This window comes from Mya arenaria, chromosome 13 (genome assembly GCF_026914265.1).
Source record: "Mya arenaria isolate MELC-2E11 chromosome 13, ASM2691426v1".
NCBI lineage: Eukaryota > Metazoa > Mollusca > Bivalvia > Myida > Myidae > Mya > Mya arenaria.
The window spans coordinates 59487135-59509590 of NC_069134.1; the positions used below are offsets into that span (position 1 = coordinate 59487135).

The 22456-nt window shown below is 35.2% G+C and overlaps 1 protein-coding gene across 1 annotated transcript in view; it reads right to left on the reverse strand.

Moving 5' to 3' along the window:
• Positions 1-21463, reverse strand: part of LOC128215435 (protein Hook homolog 3-like) — a 91087-nt gene extending 69624 nt beyond the window's left edge. Inside the window, exons 1-2 of the mRNA XM_052922121.1 lie at positions 21386-21463; positions 14042-14127 (exon numbers count right to left, since the gene is read on the reverse strand). Coding sequence (XP_052778081.1) covers positions 14042-14127; positions 21386-21424 — 125 coding nt within the window. The 5' untranslated portion in view covers positions 21425-21463. The remainder of the gene's footprint in view (positions 1-14041; positions 14128-21385) is intronic.
• Between the last annotated feature and the right edge of the window lie 993 nt (positions 21464-22456).

A 22456-nucleotide genomic window follows, 5' to 3' on the forward strand; every position in this document is an offset into this window, starting at 1 on the left:
AAACTTTAACCTAAGTCAATCAGGGGCCATAACTTGTATAAAGGATATGGAGTTATGTAACCTCATTGGGTGATGGTCCTGAACAATTGTGTGAAGTATTAAGTCAATTGAATGAAGGATATAGAAGTTATTAAACAATATCCCAACCTACCCTAAAACTTTAACCTTAGTTCCATAGTCAATCAGGGGCCATAATCTGTGTAAAGAATAATATGGAGTTATCTAACCTCATCATGTGATGGCCCTGAACAACTGCGTGAAGTATTAAGTCAATTGAATGTAGGGTATTGGACTTATAAGTGAAAATCCCAACTTGCCCTAAAACTTTAACCAGACGCCGACGCTGGGGCGAGTAGAATAGCCCACCTATTCTTCGAATAGTCGAGCTAAAAATGATATATTTTAGCCATATAAGTTTAGATCCACACTTTTCATTCATATAAATCTAAGAAATGAATGACAAAAAAACACTTTTATTCAAATAGAACAATTTCCATTTGAAAAAATAATTTTAAATTGACTTCGAAACTGTCCCATTTGCTTGCATATTCACATGGAACAGTTTCGCGGGAAAATAAAATTGCTTTACCAGATGGAACTAAAGGACAAATGTTGAATAAAATAAATATTTGTAGAGATATAAACTTAATATTTTTGTAGGATATGTATCACAGTATTATATATATATTTTTGCCAAAAAGTGGTTTTCTGAAAATATGTCAAATGGAACAGTTTCGCAATCAGCCCTATTACAGCTGTTGTTTTATAAAAAAAAAAAAGGGCACATTGTGTCGGGCCAAGAAGAACTTAAGGTATTAGCCATGTAATACAACTCGGGAAACATTGGATAACATCAACACATATCGCCACTCAGACACTCTCCGTTACAAATTGTGCCGAACATCGTACGTACTCGGCCTATACCGGATGTTACTATTTTTAGTAACAGAAGCTATTTCCTCGCTTTAATAATAATGTTATTGGAATTTCCAAGATGGCGGAACGAGACGAACGCGGCCGCTTTTATAAACGTAAATCAACAACAAGAGGCATATCAGTGCCTGTGCTCCACTGGCCAAAAGGTTCAAGCAAAGACCACCTAACGAACATTTTCGTCAAGTTTCATAAAATACAATCATCAATTTTTGAGGAGAAGTTATTCAAAAAATTTTTTTACTTTAATAGCTCTGGCTGCCATGTTGTGCAGTGGACCGAAATGATTTGGGCAATTTGAGTAAAGGAGCACCAAACAAACATTTCTGTCAAGTTTTATCGAAAAAAGGTCATCGGTTTCGACGACAAGTCGTATAAAGTTTTTTTTATTTTTTAGCTCTGGCAGCCATGGTGTGCAGTGGACTGGAACCATTTAACAAATTTTGGTTAATGACCACCCAAGGAACATTTCTGTCAAGTTTCATCAAAATCAGATCATCGGTTAACATTTAATCTGAATAGATTATGAAGCAAATATCTAACCTGAACAAGAACTGACGAGATAGAATCGACTTGGTGTTTCACTTACACTTTTCGGCCATTTAAGTTACTAAAAATAGCTGTTTCATAAACTTTCAGAATGTCACTTAAACGAAAATTAATGTTCAGTCTATATATACTTTCCTATGTATAAATGTAAGGTTTTTAAATTGATCTTTTTGTGAGAACTTTATGCTTATATGTTTACTCATAAATTATTATTGTTTAAAAATTATTTAAAGATGCTATACGTGAAAAATTAAGACATTATTTTTTTTTCTATTAAAGGGAGGTAATTCAGTAGTAAAATGTAATCAAAGCTATTAAAGCATGGCATTTCTTTTCTAACCATGTTGATATTATTACAGTCTATTCAAGCAAGATGCCTTTTGTTTTTACATAGTACCCATAGGTTCTGAAAAACAAGGAGCACTATTCCCAACAGAAGGATGTCACTCCCTATCACTGCATGAGCATCATAATAAAGAAATGTTTACTCAAACTGCAAGCTGCTCAATTGAAATAGGTATTTACCTCAAGCATACAGTTTTATAATGTGGCAAAATAGTCGGACTACTAGATTGTCTTTCGGACTAGTAAAATATGCCATTATGCTAGTCCAACTGGCTAGTAGGTTAAAATGTTTTTCGTGAAGACTGCGGACGAGAAGTCCTTAAAGGTTTTTCTATTTTTAACTCTCGCAGCCATGTTGTGCAGCGGACCGGAACCATTTGGGCAATTTTGGTTAAAGGGCATCCCGATGAACATTTATGTAAAGTTTCATCAAAATCTGATAATCGGTTTCTGAGAAGATGTAGTTTAACGTTTTTTTCTATTCTTAGCTCTGGTGCCCATGTTGTGCAGCAGACCAGAACTGTTTGGGCTATTTTGGTTAAGGACTACCCAAGTAACATTTCTGTCAAGTTTCATTGCAATACGATCATCGGTTTCTTAGGAGAAGTCGTTTAAAGGTTTTTCTATTTTTACCTCTGGGGGCCATCTTGTGCAGTGGACTGAAACCATTGAAGCAAATTTGATAAAGGACCATCCAAGGAACATTTCTGTTAAGTTTCATCAAAATCTGATCATCGGTTTCTGAGAAGATGTTCTTTAAAGGTTTTTCTATTTTTTTGCCCTGGCAGCCATGTTGTGCAGCGGACCGGAACCATTTGAGCAATTTTGGTTAAGGACCACCCAAGGAACAATTCTGTCAAGTTTCATCAAAATCTGCCTATCCGTTTCAGAGGAGATGTCGTTTAAAGATTTTGCTATTTTTCGCGTGGCGGCCATATTGTGCAATGGACCAGAACCATTTGAGCAATTTTAATAAAGGACCACCCAAGGAACATTACTGTCAAGTTTCATCAAAATCTGCCGAACCGTTTCAGAGGAGATGTCGTTTTGCTATTTTTAGCTCTGGCGGCCATATTGTGCAATGGACCAGAACCATTTGAGCAATTTTGGTAAAGGACCACCAAAGGAACATTCCTGTGAAGTTTTGTCAAAATCCGCTTATCAGTTTCAGAGGAGATGTCGTTTAAAGTAAAAGTTTACGCACGCACGCACGCACGCACGCACTCACGACGGACAATCTGTGACGACATAAGCTCCATGGCCTTCGGCCAGTGGAGCTAAAAAAAGTCGTTAAACGTGATAAGAAAGTTTTATTTGACCACAACTATACAAATACATTTAATTGCGATGCCGGGGATTGTATAAAAAGCCAGTGTAATGCCGACAGTCACATTGATTTGCCGCAAAACGTGGATAGAAGTGGGTGGAGAATTGGACGGAGAATAGTTGAAGTTGGATTTTTACTGGAACAATTACAATATTACTGTGAATGCCGACTCGGGCCTGTACCTTTAACATTCGACAATGTGGTTGGTGAGCTAAAGAAGGGATTAGGTGGCTATTTGTATGTCAGATGTCAAAATCATGACTGTCTTGCCATCAACCGTGTTCCCTATGGAAAAACACACAGAGTTAAGAAAAGGGGAATGCCATGCTTTGCTGCAAATACAAAACTTGGTACAGGTCGGTGTTCAAGTCTTTAATATGTATTAAGTTGTTGTTTAAAGTGTAATATGTTAAAAATATTATGTATGAAAAAAACTTTCTGACAGTTCACTTTTCATTTGATAGTTTTAATAGTTTAAAGCAATATAAATTTTTGTATATACATGTTTACAGCAGCCTTGTTATAGGGATATGAATGCTTCAGTAGCTTTAACCTTTTTAAAATATTTTCAGCAATGATTGATGTTTTTACAATATCACTTTTTACTTCTTTTAAGATAAAAGAACAGCTTACGTGTTGAGTTCAGTCTAAGATTATATTATATTTCACAGTCCCATAAAGCATTTTGCTACTTGTGAAATTCCTCTAATATTCATGACAAAAAGGCTGTTTTTACAAATAAGTAATGTAGTTTAGAGAAATTATTTATTTTGTCTGGTTTCTATTATTTTTCAATACATTCCAGGCGAACGCACCAACACAGCTTTTCCAGAGAAAAGTCCCAGTCCAGGAAAAGGTTGTCAGTCCTGTTTCCATGTAAAACCAGGCATGGTATGTCATGTAGCCTGTGGACACTACATGGCAAAAGTGTGGATTTGACAGTTTTACATGTAAGTCTAACATAGTATTTGAGTTAAATTCTAAAGGGACTTTTTAAGCTTTAACATAACATGTGTCGCAATCATTTTAGATATTATTATGCATAAGTAATTACAGAATAAAGATTCTGTATTTTTATTTATTTTTAATTTTGAATAAAATCTGCAAATATTTTCAGCCCACACATTCTTCATGAGCCGTGCGAAATATGGAAAGAAGGTTGTGAAGAGTGTTGTCTGCCATCGGACATGTGGAACTTGTATCTGGTGGAGGCGAAACAAACCTGGTAAACCTGTAAGAAGTCATCGCTGTGTTCAAAACCACACCGGTAGTGCTAGACTGATGGAGAGTGTAAGTGGACAGATATGTGTTCAGGAGTTAAACAGTGGGGGGACACCTGTTGAAATTCTTGAAGGGGATGGAGACAATAACCTTATATCGAGATTGAAGACCAACCTCAACTTGGAAATGAAAAAGAGGTTTGATAAAAACCATGTTGTGAAAAATATTGGTAAACATCTACGTACACTACAAAGTGAAAAGGGATTGAAACTGAGTGTGAACACAATTACTCACATTTCGAATTGTGTATCCTATGCATTTTCTAAACACCAAGGAGACAAAGTTGGAATAGAAGACAATTTGAAAGCTATCATCCCACATAACTTTGGTGATCACACCTTATGTCAGGACAGGTTTTGTGGATACAAAAGAAAACCGGGCGAAAAATACCTCCATCGTAGTCTTCCATACAAGGGGCCATTGAAATGTGATAAATTGCGTGAACGACTGGACACTATTATGGCACCAATCATTGCAAGATCACAGACATAGGGTCTAGTCAGCAATGTGAACATGCGAATAGGGAGGTTGCATTGAGAGCTCTCAAAAGTCTTCACTATGGAAACTCGGAAGCTCTAGATTTCAGAGTCCATGCCATAGCAGCTTTTATTAATGAGGGGAGGGCATATATTCCCCAGGTAAAATGTTTTGTTACTGAAAGTTGCTTCTTGAAGTTTGTTATTGCTAGAGTTTTATATGTTGATGCACATATTTTTATTTATGTTTATACAGTTTATTTATTATATCCGATTGCACCTATCTGAAGTATTTTCTTTAATGTGTTGGGGAATTGACCACATTCATGCATATTCAAATGTATAATGTGCAGTGGTTTATTAAAAAGAATTTCTTATCTAGTCATACCCAACTTTTTAAAAGAAATACTTTGTTTCAGATTTGTTAGTGTTTCATGTTCATCCCTTTGTTTTCAGTTGAAGTTTGTTCTAGTTCTATAGATGATATCAGCCATCAATATATCCTGTAAGGATAGAAGAATTTTGAGTAAGTAGTAGATTATTTCGCTCTGTATAACAACAACAACATGCAGAACAACCACTTGCAATGACTTCATATGGTTAATATAATATTATTTATAAATCTGAATGTAAACAAGTTAGAAATACTCATAAAAAAAACCCTTTCACCATCATTTTTTATTGCTTCTTTCTTATGTATAGTTTATAAATAAATATAACGAAAGTTAAAAAAGTTAAAACAATTTTAAATCAACATTAGGAGGTTGTTTAAAAACTCAGATGAATGTGGAGGCCGGTCTGTCACCAGAGGAACACACAGTGCAGTATGCCCAAAAATGCGCTCTGAAAAGAAAGCATTGCCAACAAAGATCCCAGCTACCATCAACGAAGAGAAGAGGTCTGTTTTTGAAAGTTCAAACAAGATCGATGTGTAACACAGGCAGCTCATGAAGCTCTCGAAGGTGCATCATATCAGTCAGGTAAGCCTTGTCTTATATTTCATTTTAAAACAGCAATAGGGTTAAAAAAATGTTTACAGTTTATGAATAGTCATATTTTTGTGTTAAGCATTTTTTTTGTGTGCAGGCATTGGACACGAGGAGCATGTAGACACGGAAAAGCTGTCCGATCCTGTTCCACGGGGAGTGTTCAAGCCAGTGACAGTGCCATCAGGGTCACCCTCCTATGTTATCTTTGACCTAGAAACAACTGAACTCAGTATGTTTTTATAATATTGCGATCAAGCCAAATTAGGCATGCCATTGTCATAACCTTGAGTATTGCATCTACATCTTCATCTCATATTTCATTGTTTCCTTGTGTGTCCATGTTCAACATATTTCATCATGTATATAAATAAAAAAAAAAAACACCCTATCATCAAACCCCTTTATTCAATGAGTAATGAAAATTAACAAAATGCGCAACCTTACATTTCAGTACGTGGGGGACAAATGCCTCACATCACTCAACTGGCTGCCGTTGAACTGTCATCTGGCCAAACCTTCAACTGCTACATCCTCCCGGAGATTTCCATCTCGGACAATTCACAGCAGGTGACAGGCATATCTATGGTCGGTGACAGGGAAATGATGGTGGATGGTAGACCTCTGACCCCAAGTTCATGGAAATCAGCCTCCATCGACTTCCTTAACTGGCTCAAGAAGCATGAAAACGCATTTCTTGTTGCTCACAATGGGAGGCGTTTTGATTTTCCAGTCATCATGTCAGCCTATACTAATGTTCATTAGTGTGATTTTTTGCTGGAACATACACATGGAATGATTGATTCATTGCCCTTATTCAGAAAAGTGTTCCCAAAGAGATCCTCCTTTAAACAAGAGGATATTGTCCACGATATTCTTGGTATTGAATACAAGGCACACAATGCGGAAGAAGATGTAAAACGTTTAGCCAGCCTTGTTTCTAAAGTCGTAAATGATCATGGAGATAAAAGCGTACTGGAAAATAGTTTTCCAGCAAAAGCTGCATACTTTAGTTTTTTATCTGGTTAAGAACGTGCCAAGAACATGCCAAGTTTATCCAGATTGGTAGCATCTGGGGTAATGAAATCAGCAACTGCTGAAAATATAGCTGGATCTGGTCTAAATGTTCCACATTTAAAAAAATATATAATAGATCTGGTGAAGATGGACTTTTAAGCATATTTACAATGAAAAACTCAGAAGGACAACCACGTGTTACAAATACCAAAAGAACTCTGGAAGTTGTTATTCCAAAACTGGTACAATATTTTGAAAAAGAAAAGTAATTTTCAAATATATGCATAGTTAAAGGGACTATACACCAGATGGGCACCAAAAAAAGTTCATTTCTGTAAGAAATCTCAGGACAATGATTAAAAAAAAATGTTTTACTCTTTGATATCATAATTGTAAAAAACCATACCAAAATGTAAAAAAATATCGAGTCGGAGACCGGGTTCCGAATCGGTGTCATCTAAATTGCAGTCTTGTGTTGTATACACTGTGCTTCGAAGTCTTACTACAAGCAGTTGCAATATTTAAGCTATATACCTAACATGGTCATGTCAGATGATAACATCGACTAGCCAATGAAACATAAGGAATGAATTCTACTAGGTAGACATACCTAGTAAGAATTTTTAATGAAAAAATACGAAAAAATGTGAAAAATAAATTTATTGTAAACTATTTGGTACTTCGGTTAGTATGTTCCAATGCATTGTACACATCATCATTTTCTTTTTTTCACTGTTTTATCATACAGAGTACAGTCCCTTTAAATGTTACATATTTTTGCATGATAACAACCGTTTAAAAGATTCCTGCATGAAACTATAATATTTGTTGCAATCATAATTAAGAAAACAAAAAACAATAACTTAAATAAAATCACACTGGTTCCATTATTTTATGTCTTATTTGAATTTCCCTCGATGTTGCTTAGCTGCTGTATTTCTAAGCCGAGAACATATTTTTTCCAACATATTCTGGTTTTTATTCCACCAGTTCTGTTTGAAGAATGTAATCTGATTTAATTTCTTGGGTAAAATACATTAATTTGGATTAAAACACATAACATTTATAGTAACTTAAGATTTACACTATGTAACAAAATTTGAGTTGATTTTTTAGCATTTTTATTGGCTGTAAATTGTATGGTTACTTGACATATTGTATATTTTCTTCCAAAGTACATGGTAAACTATCAAAAAATGTCTTTTAAATTGTTCTATAGACATCAAAGAAAATATTTAAAATATTTTCACCAGCTGTTCTTATATTTTACTATTTTTTATTAATTTAGTAAAATTGCTGTATTTTTTTTTTTAATCAGAAAATGCTATTTTATGAATAGCGCAAAGATAAGTAAAAGTTTGTTTTTTTCATTTTTTTTCAATACATTTGTCATTGAAACATTCTTTTCCTGTTAGCAAATGTCTATATCACCAGGCAATAATGTTTTTAAGTCACAATCTCTGATTTTGAGATAATATTTAAAAACAAGTTAAAAAATGTACATGTCGTTCTGTGTTGTTATGGAGCTTACACAAAAAGACACAAATAACTTTTTAATTTATGGTGAAAAAATCTTCAAAATTTGGATATAAGTCCCATAGTGTACCATGATTGTAACTATGTTGATTGTTTTAGCTTTTAAAAAAGTGAGTATTACATGGCTAATACATTAAACATTAATATGAATTTGACAGAAAATGTTAGGAATTGTGTTTAATTGAAGTCATATATGTTTTCACTGAATCATACGGTATTTGACTATTCAATGTTATAATATATTATCAAAAGAGAACAAATATTTGACGGTCTTAAGCATTTCATTCTATAAAGGCAGAACGATGTCTATGCTGGACTCCATCAGAGCAAAATGGTGCTTGGAAAAAAACAGAGTGCAGTATCCTTCCATAACTTTTAAGCTAAAACCCTACAATAAACTACAGGCATAATTACTACATGTTCTAGATTCACTCACACGACTGGCCCTTACCCAGTATATACTTCCTTGCCTTCAATATTTACCAGGTAGGACCTTTTTTATACCAAACATGGTAGTTCAAATCCGTTGAGCAGGAAACATTATTGTACAACTTTTGTGACATTTAAACAAAAAAATAATGCAACTCAAACAAGATAGTTCAACAAAGGTGGATAAAAAACAACATATTATTGCAAGAATAACTAAAATCATAGCCTTAAATGTAACATAAACACCACATTTCTGTATTTTAATCTTCCAAGCATCCATTTTTAGATCTTTTACTAAAATCATGGGAAGATTCTGTACCTCCAAGGACTCAATTTTAGAAGTTAAGCTAATTTTTAGGCAGTAATACCAGTGTTTCCGCCAGGCCTTTATGGCTGGTTGGGCAAAACGTGCCTTCTTGCAGTGAGGCTAATAACTGGCACACGTTTATTGCACCAACATGCCTTAATCTTCACTTCTAAACTTTGTTTACTGGAACCTCTGCCCAATGATACAATACAAACCAACTGAACTAATATATATTGTACTATATTTAGTAGAATACATGCACATGATGTTGACCTATATTGACCTATCAACTGCAAAATGTATATGAACATACCTATAGCATTCACATCCGGCATCTGAAAGTCATGGATCTGTATACCCAGGATCTGAAATACAGTCAGTAATGTTAAGGAACACATCATGTCTTTGTTATCAAAGCCACATTTTGTGGGATTGAATTTTTGTTTAGTAGCTGTTCCTTATTTTATTTTACATATTGGGGTCCCTAATTATGCATTCAAGATCTCTCATAAATATTTTTTTTTTTTTTAATTCTTTACAAATCATAAAATAAATGGCCGGATTGTAAAATGGTAAAAAAAACTGGGTTGATTGTTAAGTGTCCACTAGACCACATATACACCACAATGGTATGACAAATTGTGATCAAATTATGACAGCATACTGTGAAAAAAAATATCATTTTCTTTATTCATTATAAAGTGTCATTGTTCACATACCTTGGTACATGTTTACACATTCATTGGAAATAAGCATTTTTTTACCAAGACAAATGCTTGCCAAGGACGAAGCACAAGATTTGAAAGAGTATTTTCTTATACAAACTCCTGAAAAGCCTGATTGCAGAAGGCGCAAAACCATCACTCTTCTGAACATAATATTTTCACAGATTATTTATTGTCCATAAACAGATTTCTCTGTCTCACTCAATATAAAACACAGTATCACAGTATCACCCGTAAGTTGAGCCTAAGTGGCATTAACTCTCTCATCTAGTTCCACAAAATATGTCATCAAAGTGATTGCAGGTGTGATACCCTGCTTTTCCACTGAAAATACTTAATATAGTGTTCCTGGAAGGATGTTAAACAGTGCCAGTACTATACACTGAAACCCTTAAAAGAACCAGGGTAGCTCTAACCAGAGTTTCATTCTGTCCCACAAGCTAACACGACTGAATGAAACACTTAAAAGAACCAGGAGAGCTCTAACCAGAGTTACATTTTGTCCCACAAGCTAACAAGACTGAATGAAACACTTAAAAGAACCAGGGTAGCTCCAACCAGGGTTACATTTTGTCCCACAAGCTAACAAGACTGAATGAAACACTTAAAAGAACCAGGGTAGCTCCAACCAGGGTTACATTTTGTCCCACAAGCTAACAAGACTGAATGAAACACTTAAAAGAACCAGGGTAGCTCCAACCAGGGTTACATTTTGTCCCACAAGCTAACACGACTGAATGAAACACTTAAAAGAACCAGGGTAGCTCTAACCAGAGTTACATTTTGTCCCACAAGCTAACAAGACTGAATGAAACACTTAAAAGAACCAGGGTAGCTCCAACCAGGGTTACATTTTGTCCCACAAGCTAACAAGACTGAATGAAACACTTAAAAGAACCAGGGTAGCTCTAACCAGAGTAACATTATGTCCCACAAGCTAACAAGACTGAATGAAACACTTAAAAGAACCAGGGTAGCTCCAACCAGGGTTACATTTTGTCCCACAAGCTAACAAGACTGAATGAAACACTTAAAAGAACCAGGGTAGCTCTAACCAGAGTAACATTTTGTCCCACAAGCTAACAAGACTGATACTCTCAATGGGGCCGACATCACAAGACTGATACTCTCAATGGGGCTGACATCACAAGACTGATACTCTCAATGGGGCCGACATCACAAGACTGATACCCTCAATGGGGCAAGACTGATACTCTCAATGGGGCCGACATCACAAGACTGATACTCTCAATGGGGCCGACATCACAAGACTGATACCCTCAATGGGGCCGATATCACAAGACTGATACCCTCAATGGGGCCGACATCACAAGACTGATACCCTCAATGGGGCCGACATCACAAGACTGATACTCTCAATGGGGCCGACATCACAAGACTGATACCCTCAATGGTGCCGACATCACAAGACTGATACTCTCAATGGGGCCGACATCACAAGACTGATACCCTCAATGGGGCCGACATTACAAGACTGATACCCTCAATGGGGCCGACATCACAAGACTGATACTCTCAATGGGGCTGACATCACAAGACTGATACCCTCAATGGGGCCGACATCACAAGACTGATACCCTCAATAAGGCCGAAATCACAAGACTGATACCCTCAATGGGGCCGACATCACAAGACTGATACTCTCAATGGGGCCGACATCACAAGACTGATACTCTCAATGGGGCCGACATCACAAGACTGATACTCTCAATGGGGCCTACATCACAAGACTGATACTCTCAATGGGGCAGACATCACAAGACTGATACCCTCAATGGGGCCGACATCACAAGACTGATACTCTCAATGGGGCCGACATCACAAGACTGATACTCTCAATGGGGCCTACATCACAAGACTGATACTCTCAATGGGGCCTACATCACAAGACTGATACTCTCAATGGGGCCGACATCACAAGACTGATACTCTCAATGGGGCTGACATCACAAGACTGATACTCTCAATGGGGCCGACATCACAAGACTGATACCCTCAATGGGGCAAGACTGATACTCTCAATGGGGCCGACATCACAAGACTGATACTCTCAATGGGGCCGACATCACAAGACTGATACCCTCAATGGGGCCGATATCACAAGACTGATACCCTCAATGGGGCCGACATCACAAGACTGATACCCTCAATGGGGCCGACATCACAAGACTGATACTCTCAATGGGGCCGACATCACAAGACTGATACCCTCAATGGTGCCGACATCACAAGACTGATACTCTCAATGGGGCCGACATCACAAGACTGATACCCTCAATGGGGCCGACATTACAAGACTGATACCCTCAATGGGGCCGACATCACAAGACTGATACTCTCAATGGGGCTGACATCACAAGACTGATACCCTCAATGGGGCCGACATCACAAGACTGATACCCTCAATGGGGCCGACATCACAAGACTGATACTCTCAATGGGGCCGACATCACAAGACTGATACTCTCAATGGGGCCGACATCACAAGACTGATACTCTCAATGGGGCCTACATCACAAGACTGATACTCTCAATGGGGCAGACATCACAAGACTGATACCCTCAATGGGGCCGACATCACAAGACTGATACTCTCAATGGGGCCGACATCACAAGACTGATACTCTCAATGGGGCCTACATCACAAGACTGATACTCTCAATGGGGCCTACATCACAAGACTGATACTCTCAATGGGGCCGACATCACAAGACTGATACTCTCAATGGGGTGGACATCACAAGACTGATACTCTCAATGGGGCTGACATCACAAGACTGATACTCTCAATGGGGCTGACATCACAAGACTGATACCCTCAATGGGGCTGACATCACAAGACTGATACTCTCAATGGGGCTGACATCACAAGACTGATACTCTCAATGGGGCCGACATCACAAGACTGATACTCTCAATGGGGCCGACATCACAAGACTGATCCTCTCAATGGGGTGGACATCACAAGACTGATACTCTCAATGGGGCTGACATCACAAGACTGATACTCTCAATGGGGCTGACATCACAAGACTGATACCCTCAATGGGGCTGACATCACAAGACTGATACTCTCAATGGGGCTGACATCACAAGACTGATCCTCTCAATGGGGCTGACATCACAAGACTGATACTCTCAATGGGGCTGACATCACAAGACTGATACTCTCAATGGGGCTGACATCACAAGACTGATCCTCTCAATGGGGCTGACATCACAAGACTGATACCCTCAATGGGGCTGACATCACAAGACTGATACTCTCAATGGGGCTGACATCAATGGATAGCTAGTGGCTTCATAAAATACAAACATAAACTCCCTGCATGGGTCTGTTTAGATCTGCTGTGAAGCTACATCTTAATAACTTTATGTCAAAAATATGCACTTCCAGGAGAGAAAGTGAAAACATTCTATGCTTCTTTATTATAAATGTATTTATTATATGTCACTTAAAATGTTTTCATTACCACCTCTTGACTTATGACAGTGAACCATTGTGAAACCATACCTCAATATTGTACTCGAGGATGCCCTTGAGGATTTTTTTCAGGTTGGAAACCTTCAATCTCCAGTTGGTCACATCCTCAGTTTTTACCCTGCTCAGCCATGAGTCCGTAAAATAGTCAGGGGCACTGAAAAAATATTTTTTTATATCATCATATTATTTTACTAGTCCACCGGTTGGAGATTGAGCTGCTGCCAGGCAATCAAATAAAGATCAACATGTAAATTCAAAAAAGTTTAAGTATATCTAACTTAATATATATATTTTTTAAAGTAGCCCTAAGTATACTTTTCATGGAGTCTTTCTTAAACCACTCAATAAAATATTACTGAAGATAGGGAAACTGTGAAGTATCTTCCTAAACAGTTCTCAAAAGTCCTTGAGTGAATATATTGAAAATGCTGCATACAAGCTGCATGTCCAAATAGGTACATGTGTCAAGTATAAATATTGGATGCATATATGAATTTGTTCTGAACTATCTTGCCAGACTGGTGAAAAAATCTGATCTCTAGAATGAATCAAAAAGGAACAGTTTGATTAAAAAGATTTTAGGTTTTATTAGACAAACTAAAACTTCCCAGTGTGGCGAACTCACATTTGATGCAGCACCTTTGACATGGCAATTCCATCACTGAGCTCTTCTGCGTTGCCGTGAGGAACATCCAGATTAAATGTCTCCAACTGAAATAGTGGTAAAATTCAGTAAATACAAGGGACAAGAACTCAATCATTTCGTATCTTTTTTGATGTAAAAAAACTTCTTTTTTGTGAACTGTCAAAATGTACACACATAACTGCTTGATGAAATATTACAGAGAAAACTCTTGAAGACAAAAGCAATATGCCTTGTAAAACATCGAGCAGCTCAAAAATACACAGAATGCCTAGAAATATTATAATCAAAGCGCTGATAGCACTGCATGAACAGGGTTTTATACGGGTTTTCATCATTATGATTCACGACCATGTGTGTATTAATAAGGTGCTGATATGTTGCACGGTAAATCTAAAAGTCCCCGTGTAAAATAACTACAGGGACCGCCCCAGGTTTATTGATGCATGGTGGTAAATGAAATATTAATATTTTATTGACAATAAAATTAATGTCGCTGTGTAAGAAGGCAAACAAGGATGGACAACTTCTAAAATACAACAGATTAAAGAGAAATAGTTTCTTAATTAAAATGATAAATAAATAAATAATTGATTTCAAACAATTGTAGATGAAACACCTTAAAAAGTTATTAAATCCTCGATATTTTCTCATATTTACACCAAACCAGCAAAAACGAAATCGATTCATTTCAATAAAATTCCATTTTCAATTTCAAAACTTTTTCCCTTCATTGACCATATGGTCTTCTATTTCTATATCGTCAGGTAACTCGTCAGCACTTTAGCACCTTTGTTGATCCCACGTGGGCTATCACGTGATGTTTTAAGCAGGGAAACTGTGCGATCATTGAGATCAATGAGACCATTGTTGCTTTCTAGGTCATTCCAGGTTTTAAGATGAGAATACATTTGTAATCCCCAAGGGAGGGTCTATATGTCCGGGTTACCATATGTACAGTAGCAGTTTTTAAAAAATAGTTCAAACAACAAACACAGAGTTCTTCAATATCTCTATATTCAACATTATCGAATATAGATATAATATCGGAGCGTCCTGAAAATATAAATAAAAACAATCATAAGATAATGAATAATAACATGCTTATGAGTTAACATCGTCAACAGTCTAATATCTTATATGATTTAATCGTGTGCATTGGCAGATAAAATTAAATGGCTAAAGCTTATAAAACACATATATAATACAAACATCATAAAACAAAACATTGACATGGAACTTACTGATTTATGGAATCAAACACTCCTACTCCCTCCCATGGTGACTTCTGATATCCATGCATGTTATCATCTGTAACCAAACCAACATATATTAGTATATAGAAAGAGGCTAAAAGAATATCATGGAACTGCCATTCTCCTTTTAAATACAAAATCTGCTGATGTCGTAATAAATAAATGCAGCTGAATGAAATAATGACCATTCCAATCCATTGCTAACCCAAGACAAATACAAAAGACTACAAATGCAAATCAATACTAACCATCAGAACTTCAGATTCCAAGTACAACAATCAAGTTTTCTAAAACAAAGTAAAACACACATCTCTGTAGACTTCAACTGTGCACAACAATCAATCAAGCTGGAGTTTTTCCGCTTCTTCTGTACAAAGGCAAGGGAGAGAAATCTGATTAACTTACTGCATTATCTCATTACTGGATTATCTCTCTGACTGTAAATTCACTTGGCTTCATCATTGTGTCACTTGATTGAATGATGCGCTTTGAGTGGATAGTAATTCTTTGTTTACGTTTCGATGTTCATTCATTTTTGGCGCAGGGATACTACTTTAATGTTATCTTTATCTAAGTTCAACAGATTATATTATTTATATAGATATTGCGTTGAGATAGCTTCTTGCTTTGTCAAATCTACCTCGGTTATTGGAAACATAGCTTGCACTTTATATAGTCTGCACTTTCTCAAACTATATTTTTGGTGGTAAATCGGCTGGCGACATTTGTTACTATTAATAGGAATTTTCTGTTGCGAGTGTCGAGTTTGTGGCTACACTGAACAGGGTTGAAAACAACCCTGTTCAAAAACCTACATAAATGTTGACAAATTACCTTCGGATATCAACTGAAAAGGGGATATACCATAAATTATTCTTTTGTCAAAATAAGTACATCAGAACACATGGATTTTGCAACATTTACCGACTGTCAGTGTCTCAAGATACATCAACAGCTTTTCACTAATTCAGGGCCATTGAGAAGTATGCTTACATCCAAACATTTCAATTGAAAACAAAAATTAAATGTGTAACCATCACATTTACTATTTTGTTAAATGTGTAACCATCACATTAACTATTTTGTTAAGTTTAAACGATGAATATTTTTTTAGAGAAAGATTAAATGTAAAAATATTTTTGGTTTACCCCGTTTTGTCTTTGAATGCTGATGTAACTTTTAATGTTTTGTTTGCAGTGTGCGTTTGTGACACCTGACACAACTTATTTACGGCAATTTATGAAAGCAAACACATTTTTTGAATAATTTTAATGTATTTTCAACTGTTTTCATTATCTTTGCCTCAACTTACACATTCAAATTAACTTTATGAGCTGCTCGGTGCATTAAGGCACACATTTAGTCCAAATAATTGTACGTTGACGGATTTTTTTAAGATTTTTGATATGGCAAATCCTTCACATACAAATTGTTAAGTATCAAGAGTGGGTAGTTGTTCCGATTAGGATTCCCGGTTAAAGCAGATAGCGTCTATAAAATATAATAAAAACAAGAAATATTACCAGATAATGTTATTTTATATTAGTTCCGTACACAAAAAATAAATATCCAACTTATAATTATGAGTTTGACGTTTTTTTTTCATTTCATTCTGTCAAAATATAACGATTCCCGTGCCAAAAAAAAGCTCAGCTTTCTAAAAAGCGCAGCTTTAGCTTAGCTAAAGCTATGCTTTTCAAAAAGCTGCGTTTTTTTAGCTAAGCTATTTTGAAAAAGCTTAGCAAAAGCTGTGTTTTTTATAGAAAGGTTAGCAAAAGCTGTGCTTTTTAATAATAGCTTAGCTAAAGCTATGTTTTTTTCTCTAAAAAGCTGCGCTTTTTCTTCAAAGCTGCGCTTTTTAAAAAAGAGCTGCACAAAAGCTATGTTCTTTTCTCTAAAAGCTGAGTTTTTTTCTACTAAGCTGCGCTTTTTGTTTATGAAGATGCGTTTTTTAAATCAAAGCTTAGCTAAAGCTGCGTCTTTTGACTAGGTAAAAGATTGCCTCTTAGAAAAGCTGCGTCTTTTTCATATTAGCTGCGTCTTTTCCAAAATTAAAATTGGGTAAGTATTTCTTTAAAAGACTAAGCTTTTCAAAGAAAAGACTAAGCTTTTGGAGAAAAACAAAGGTTTATATTGTGAAATTCATTTTCAAAATTTTATTATTTATTTATAACACAGTTATTAAAATAGAAATTCCAAATATTTTTTTTTTTTTTTTTTTTTATTCAAAACGCAGGTGTCTGAAAATATATCATTTTCCTAAATACCTTTAAATTGTTTTGAAAATGTGTCCCATCTCATCAGGTCCTGATTATTCTATTTTGGATTTTTTATTTTAAACTAAAATTGAATCCATGTTGGTCAAGTTATTCTTTGTCTCTGTACATGCTGATTCGATTTAAAATAAGACAATTTTTGGCTGTCTTTGGCATTTAACCAGTGCCATTAAACTGGGTTTATGTTTAAACTTTTTGCTACTCAGAGCTAGTTTCTGTAGTTTTTGGCATAAATATTTTGGCAGGAACAGAAGATACATTTTTTTTTTATTGGTATCCCTTTTAAAAGTATCTTTAGTTTTATTGATAATCTACTGTCATTAAAGAGTGCATTTTAAGTGTATCTTTTTACTAAGAAGTGCATCTTTTAGTTTAGGTAAAAAAAGTAGTATCTTTGTGTAATAAAGTAAACATTTATGAAATATACACATAAATACAAGAATATGAATGAATGAATCAATCAATCAATCAACCAGTAAATAAGCATTTTATTATTGATCAATTTACCTTCAAACTAAACTAAAACAAAATAATGAAATAAAAAGAAAGATTATTTTAAAAATCAAAAATATATTATATTTTTTTATTTAAATCAAAAGAACACATTTTACTTATAGGCAATAATCAATTGCATGTAATAACAACATTTATAGAATTATTATTCCTTAAATTTCTTGTAATGCCACTACCAAATTCTTTGTCATCTCCTTTCCAATTTTACAACATGCATGATAAGCCTGATCTTATCTGATTGTACCAAGGACCAATTAAATCTCAGCATTTAGAGAGCCAATTTCAAATCAAAGCTACTGGTAGCCATTTTGTTGGGATTTCATTAAAATAATTTTGATGATGTTTTAATTAATAAATGAATTCACACCAATTAAAACAAATTAATAGTAAAGGGATTAGTGAAGTAAAATAATGATCATTAGATCAGATAAATATGAACTATGATTAAAAAACATGACATACCACTATTGGATGATTTGTGATAAACTGACATGTGAAAGCACTCAGGTCATGGTATGTATTCTTTATTTCAGTTGTTAATTTCACTGTTATGACACTTGACTACTTGTGGGACTTTTATTTGTCAACTTTCAATCTAGTGCACATATTTTAATAAATAACAATGCTGTTGTAGATAGTAGCTGGATGTAGGATTATTGGCCCCAGATAGTAGATTTACGTAGTTTTAAAACTCTATGAAGATGCACTTGTTTTCATCCTTATATATATGTTAATATCATATTAACATATTAAGCTGAAATTGCCATGTTTCCATACATATGCACACTAGCACCTTTAATGCTATACAAATGATTACAGTGTTGGTTTTTGGAGAGGTCATAAAACTGCCATCTGCCACATGGCTTACCAGTTATTGGAAACTGGCCAAATTGGGTCAATCAATTTAAGTTAAGTACAAATAAAGTCATTACATATTTAAAATATGATACCCTGTTTTATTCCAGAGCTGTCAGGAATCTCTAGATTTGACAAAAATATAACAAAAGATCCTTGAGACTTGTCATTTTCCAATTTGTAGCTTTAACAGTTTCATGATTTTCTATCAATTATTTTTGCCACTGAGTAAAAGGTTATTTTATTATTGCTAAATTTGACAAATATGTACTTGTTTGTCTGTCTGTAAAAACATTATGTCCAGTTACAAGGTGTCATGTAAAATTAAATATGAAATAATAAAAATATATGTAACACAAACTCATGTTTAGGAAATTTAAATAAAGCAAAATGTCTATGTATTTATTCAAATGTGTTCTATTTTTGATGGTTCAATATATTTATATAACGCGGTTGAAACACACTTGGTGCATTTTTTTTGTTTAATTTTGTTTAAAGCGTATATTTTTGTTAAAAAATGCACTTTAGATACACTCAAGTGTGTATTTAGTGCGTTTTTTTGTAAAATCTTTTCTTCACCTGTGGTATTTTTTATGAAAATAGGAGCTATGTTTTTTTTTTTTTTAAAGCTGCGCTATATTAGCTAAGCTATTTGAAAAGCTTCATCATAAAGCTAAGCTTTTGGGCCAATACCGCCATAAAGCTGCGCTTTTCATAATTAGCTAAGCTATTTTAGAAAAAGCTAAGCTTTTGGGCCAATACCGCCATAAAGCTGCGCTTTTCATAAATAGCTAAGCTATTTTAGAAAAAGCTAAGCATTTGGGCCAATATCGCCATAAAGCTGCGCTTTTCATAATTAGCTAAGCTATTTTAGAAAAAGCTAAGCTTTTGGGCCAATACCGCCATAAAGCTGCGCTTTTCATAATTAGCTAAGCTATTTTAGAAAAAGCTAAGCTTTTGGGCCAATACCGCCAAAAAGCTGCGCTTTTCATAATTAGCTAAGCTATTTTAAAAGCTAAGCTTTTGGGCCAATACCGCCATAAAGCTGCGCTTTTCATAATTAGCTAAGCTATTTTAGAAAAAGCTAAGCTTTTGGGCCAATACCGCCATAAAGCTGCGCTTTTCATAATTAGCTAAGCTATTTTAGAAAAAGCTAAGCTTTTGGACCAATACCGCCATAAAGCTGCGCTTTTCATAAAAATAGCTTAGCTATTTTGCCCAATATCACCAAGAGCTGAGCTTTTTTAAGAAATTAGCTAAGCTATTTTGGCAAAAAAGCATAGCTTTAGTGCAGCAGCTGTGTTGTTTTTTTCCCAAAAAGCTGCGTTTTATATAAAAAAAAGCTGTGCTTTTTCGGGCCAATACCGCTAAGCTTTTAGCTATGCTTTTAGCTCTGCTTTTAGCTCTGCTTTTAGCTCTGCTTTTAGCTTAGCTTTAGCGAACCTTTTTTGGCACGGGTATTCACATGAAGGGCACCTGCAAGGCTTTAGGGCACAGTTTTAAATCGCTCGGAACATTTCGGCCATGGCCGAGTTGTTACGATTGTATAACGAGGTCTATCTCGAAGCTTTGTCGGAGGAGGCCGAGCTAATACGGTTGTATCGAGTTGTTCCCCTTCGCATAATTGTTGTCTGTGTCAGTCAACTTTCGTTTTATTGGAAAGGTAAACAACTTGTTTTAATGCATTAAATGCTTGTTTAGTGCAAAATAACATTTCACTTACATGGTAAAATATGAATATAACTCTTTATGATCAATTTCAACCATAAAATACTTCACTACAAACAATATTTTTAAAACACCACCGTTTTTTGCACATTCCCGTTTAGACGTTAGGGATTGGAAGAATCCCGTATAACACGTCTATTATTTTAGACGAAGGGGCACAACTCGATACAATTGTGATAACTCGGCCTCCTCCGACAAAGCTTCGAGATAGACCTCGTTATACAATCGTAACAACTCGGCCATGGCCGAAATGTTCCGAGCGATTTAAAACTGTGCCCTGAAGCCTTGCAGGTGCCCTTCATGTATATATCGTTCTGTTTTGACAGAATGAAATGAAAAAAAGCCGTCAAACTCATAATTATAAGTTGGATATTTATTTTGTGTGTACGGAACTATTATAAAATAACATTATCTGGTAATATTTCTTGTTTTTATGATATTTTATAGACTCTATATGCTTTAACCCGAAATTCTGATCGGAACAACTACCCACTTTTGATACTAAACAATTTGTACGTGAAGGATTTGCCATATCAAAAATCTAAAAAAAAATCCGCCAACGTACAATTATTTGGACTATAAACTAATCATGAAACAGACAAAACCATAACTGTTTTCAGCTTGTAAAACCTGAAGAAATCCATATGAAAAATAAGGTTTTACAGAAGCAAAGAATAAAGTGACTCTTTCTTTCTTACCCAGACAATTAAACTTTCGCAAAGAACTTCTCTGTCCATTCTTTTGGTAATTAAATCATTTCAAAAACTATTTTGACAAGCAAGCTGTAATTGACAAGGGAGATAACATTTCTACTTCCGTATGGACTCGTTTTCATTTCTGTCTTAATCGATTAGGCTAACCTAAACTATTTCCTTGACGTCAAGAATATTGTGACCGGGGGTTTAGTGTTGGATGAAGTTATTGGTAAGAGTAAGTAAGAAGAAGAAGAAGAACAAGAAGAAGAAGAAGAAGAAGACTTTATTATGCAAACAAATCTGACAAGATCCATAGCATAGCAGAATTAACAACAAAGTATAATAATAATATACTGGTACAGATGTCATCTGGCATAGTAAGTTTACATAATATCTTCAAAATAGCAATATGAAACTTATATACTTGAAGGAAAAAAAATCATGTCGGGAGAGACAACATGTATTCGATTCAATTTGTATTAGGTAAAAGCACGTCAGTCATATACTAAATGGCGTCTTATTTCAAAGGCCTTAAAAGTAAATGTGGCAAGATTTTTTAATTTGACTGAACTTTCACTATTTATCAATTGCATAAACTTGAAGAAACTTGGATTACGCCAAAAGTAGTTGTTTATATATTTTTTTCTGATATATTTATAACTATCGCATTGCAGAAAAAAATGAAATTCATATTCCAATACCCCGCATTTCATACATTTGCGTTCGTGATATGGTAAACTTTCTGGTCTACGTCACCTTCCAGTTTCCACAGCTAACCTGTGTGACGACAAGTGTAATCTAGATAAAGCTTTTCTGTATTTTGGTATGTTTACTAGGTTGAGGTACTCGCTAAACTTAAAACTGAAAATGGTTCTGTAAAACATTGACCTAGATGATTCATGTATAGTTACATTTAGATTTTGGACGAAATTATCTTGCAATCTTTGTTTAACTAGCAGTAAAAATAATTTAGAACTCCCTACTCCTTGATTTAACCAAGCTTCGTAAAACCCTAACTGGGAAAGTAATACTTGCACTTTCGAAGCCCAATTTATTTTGTTAGGATTTACATCA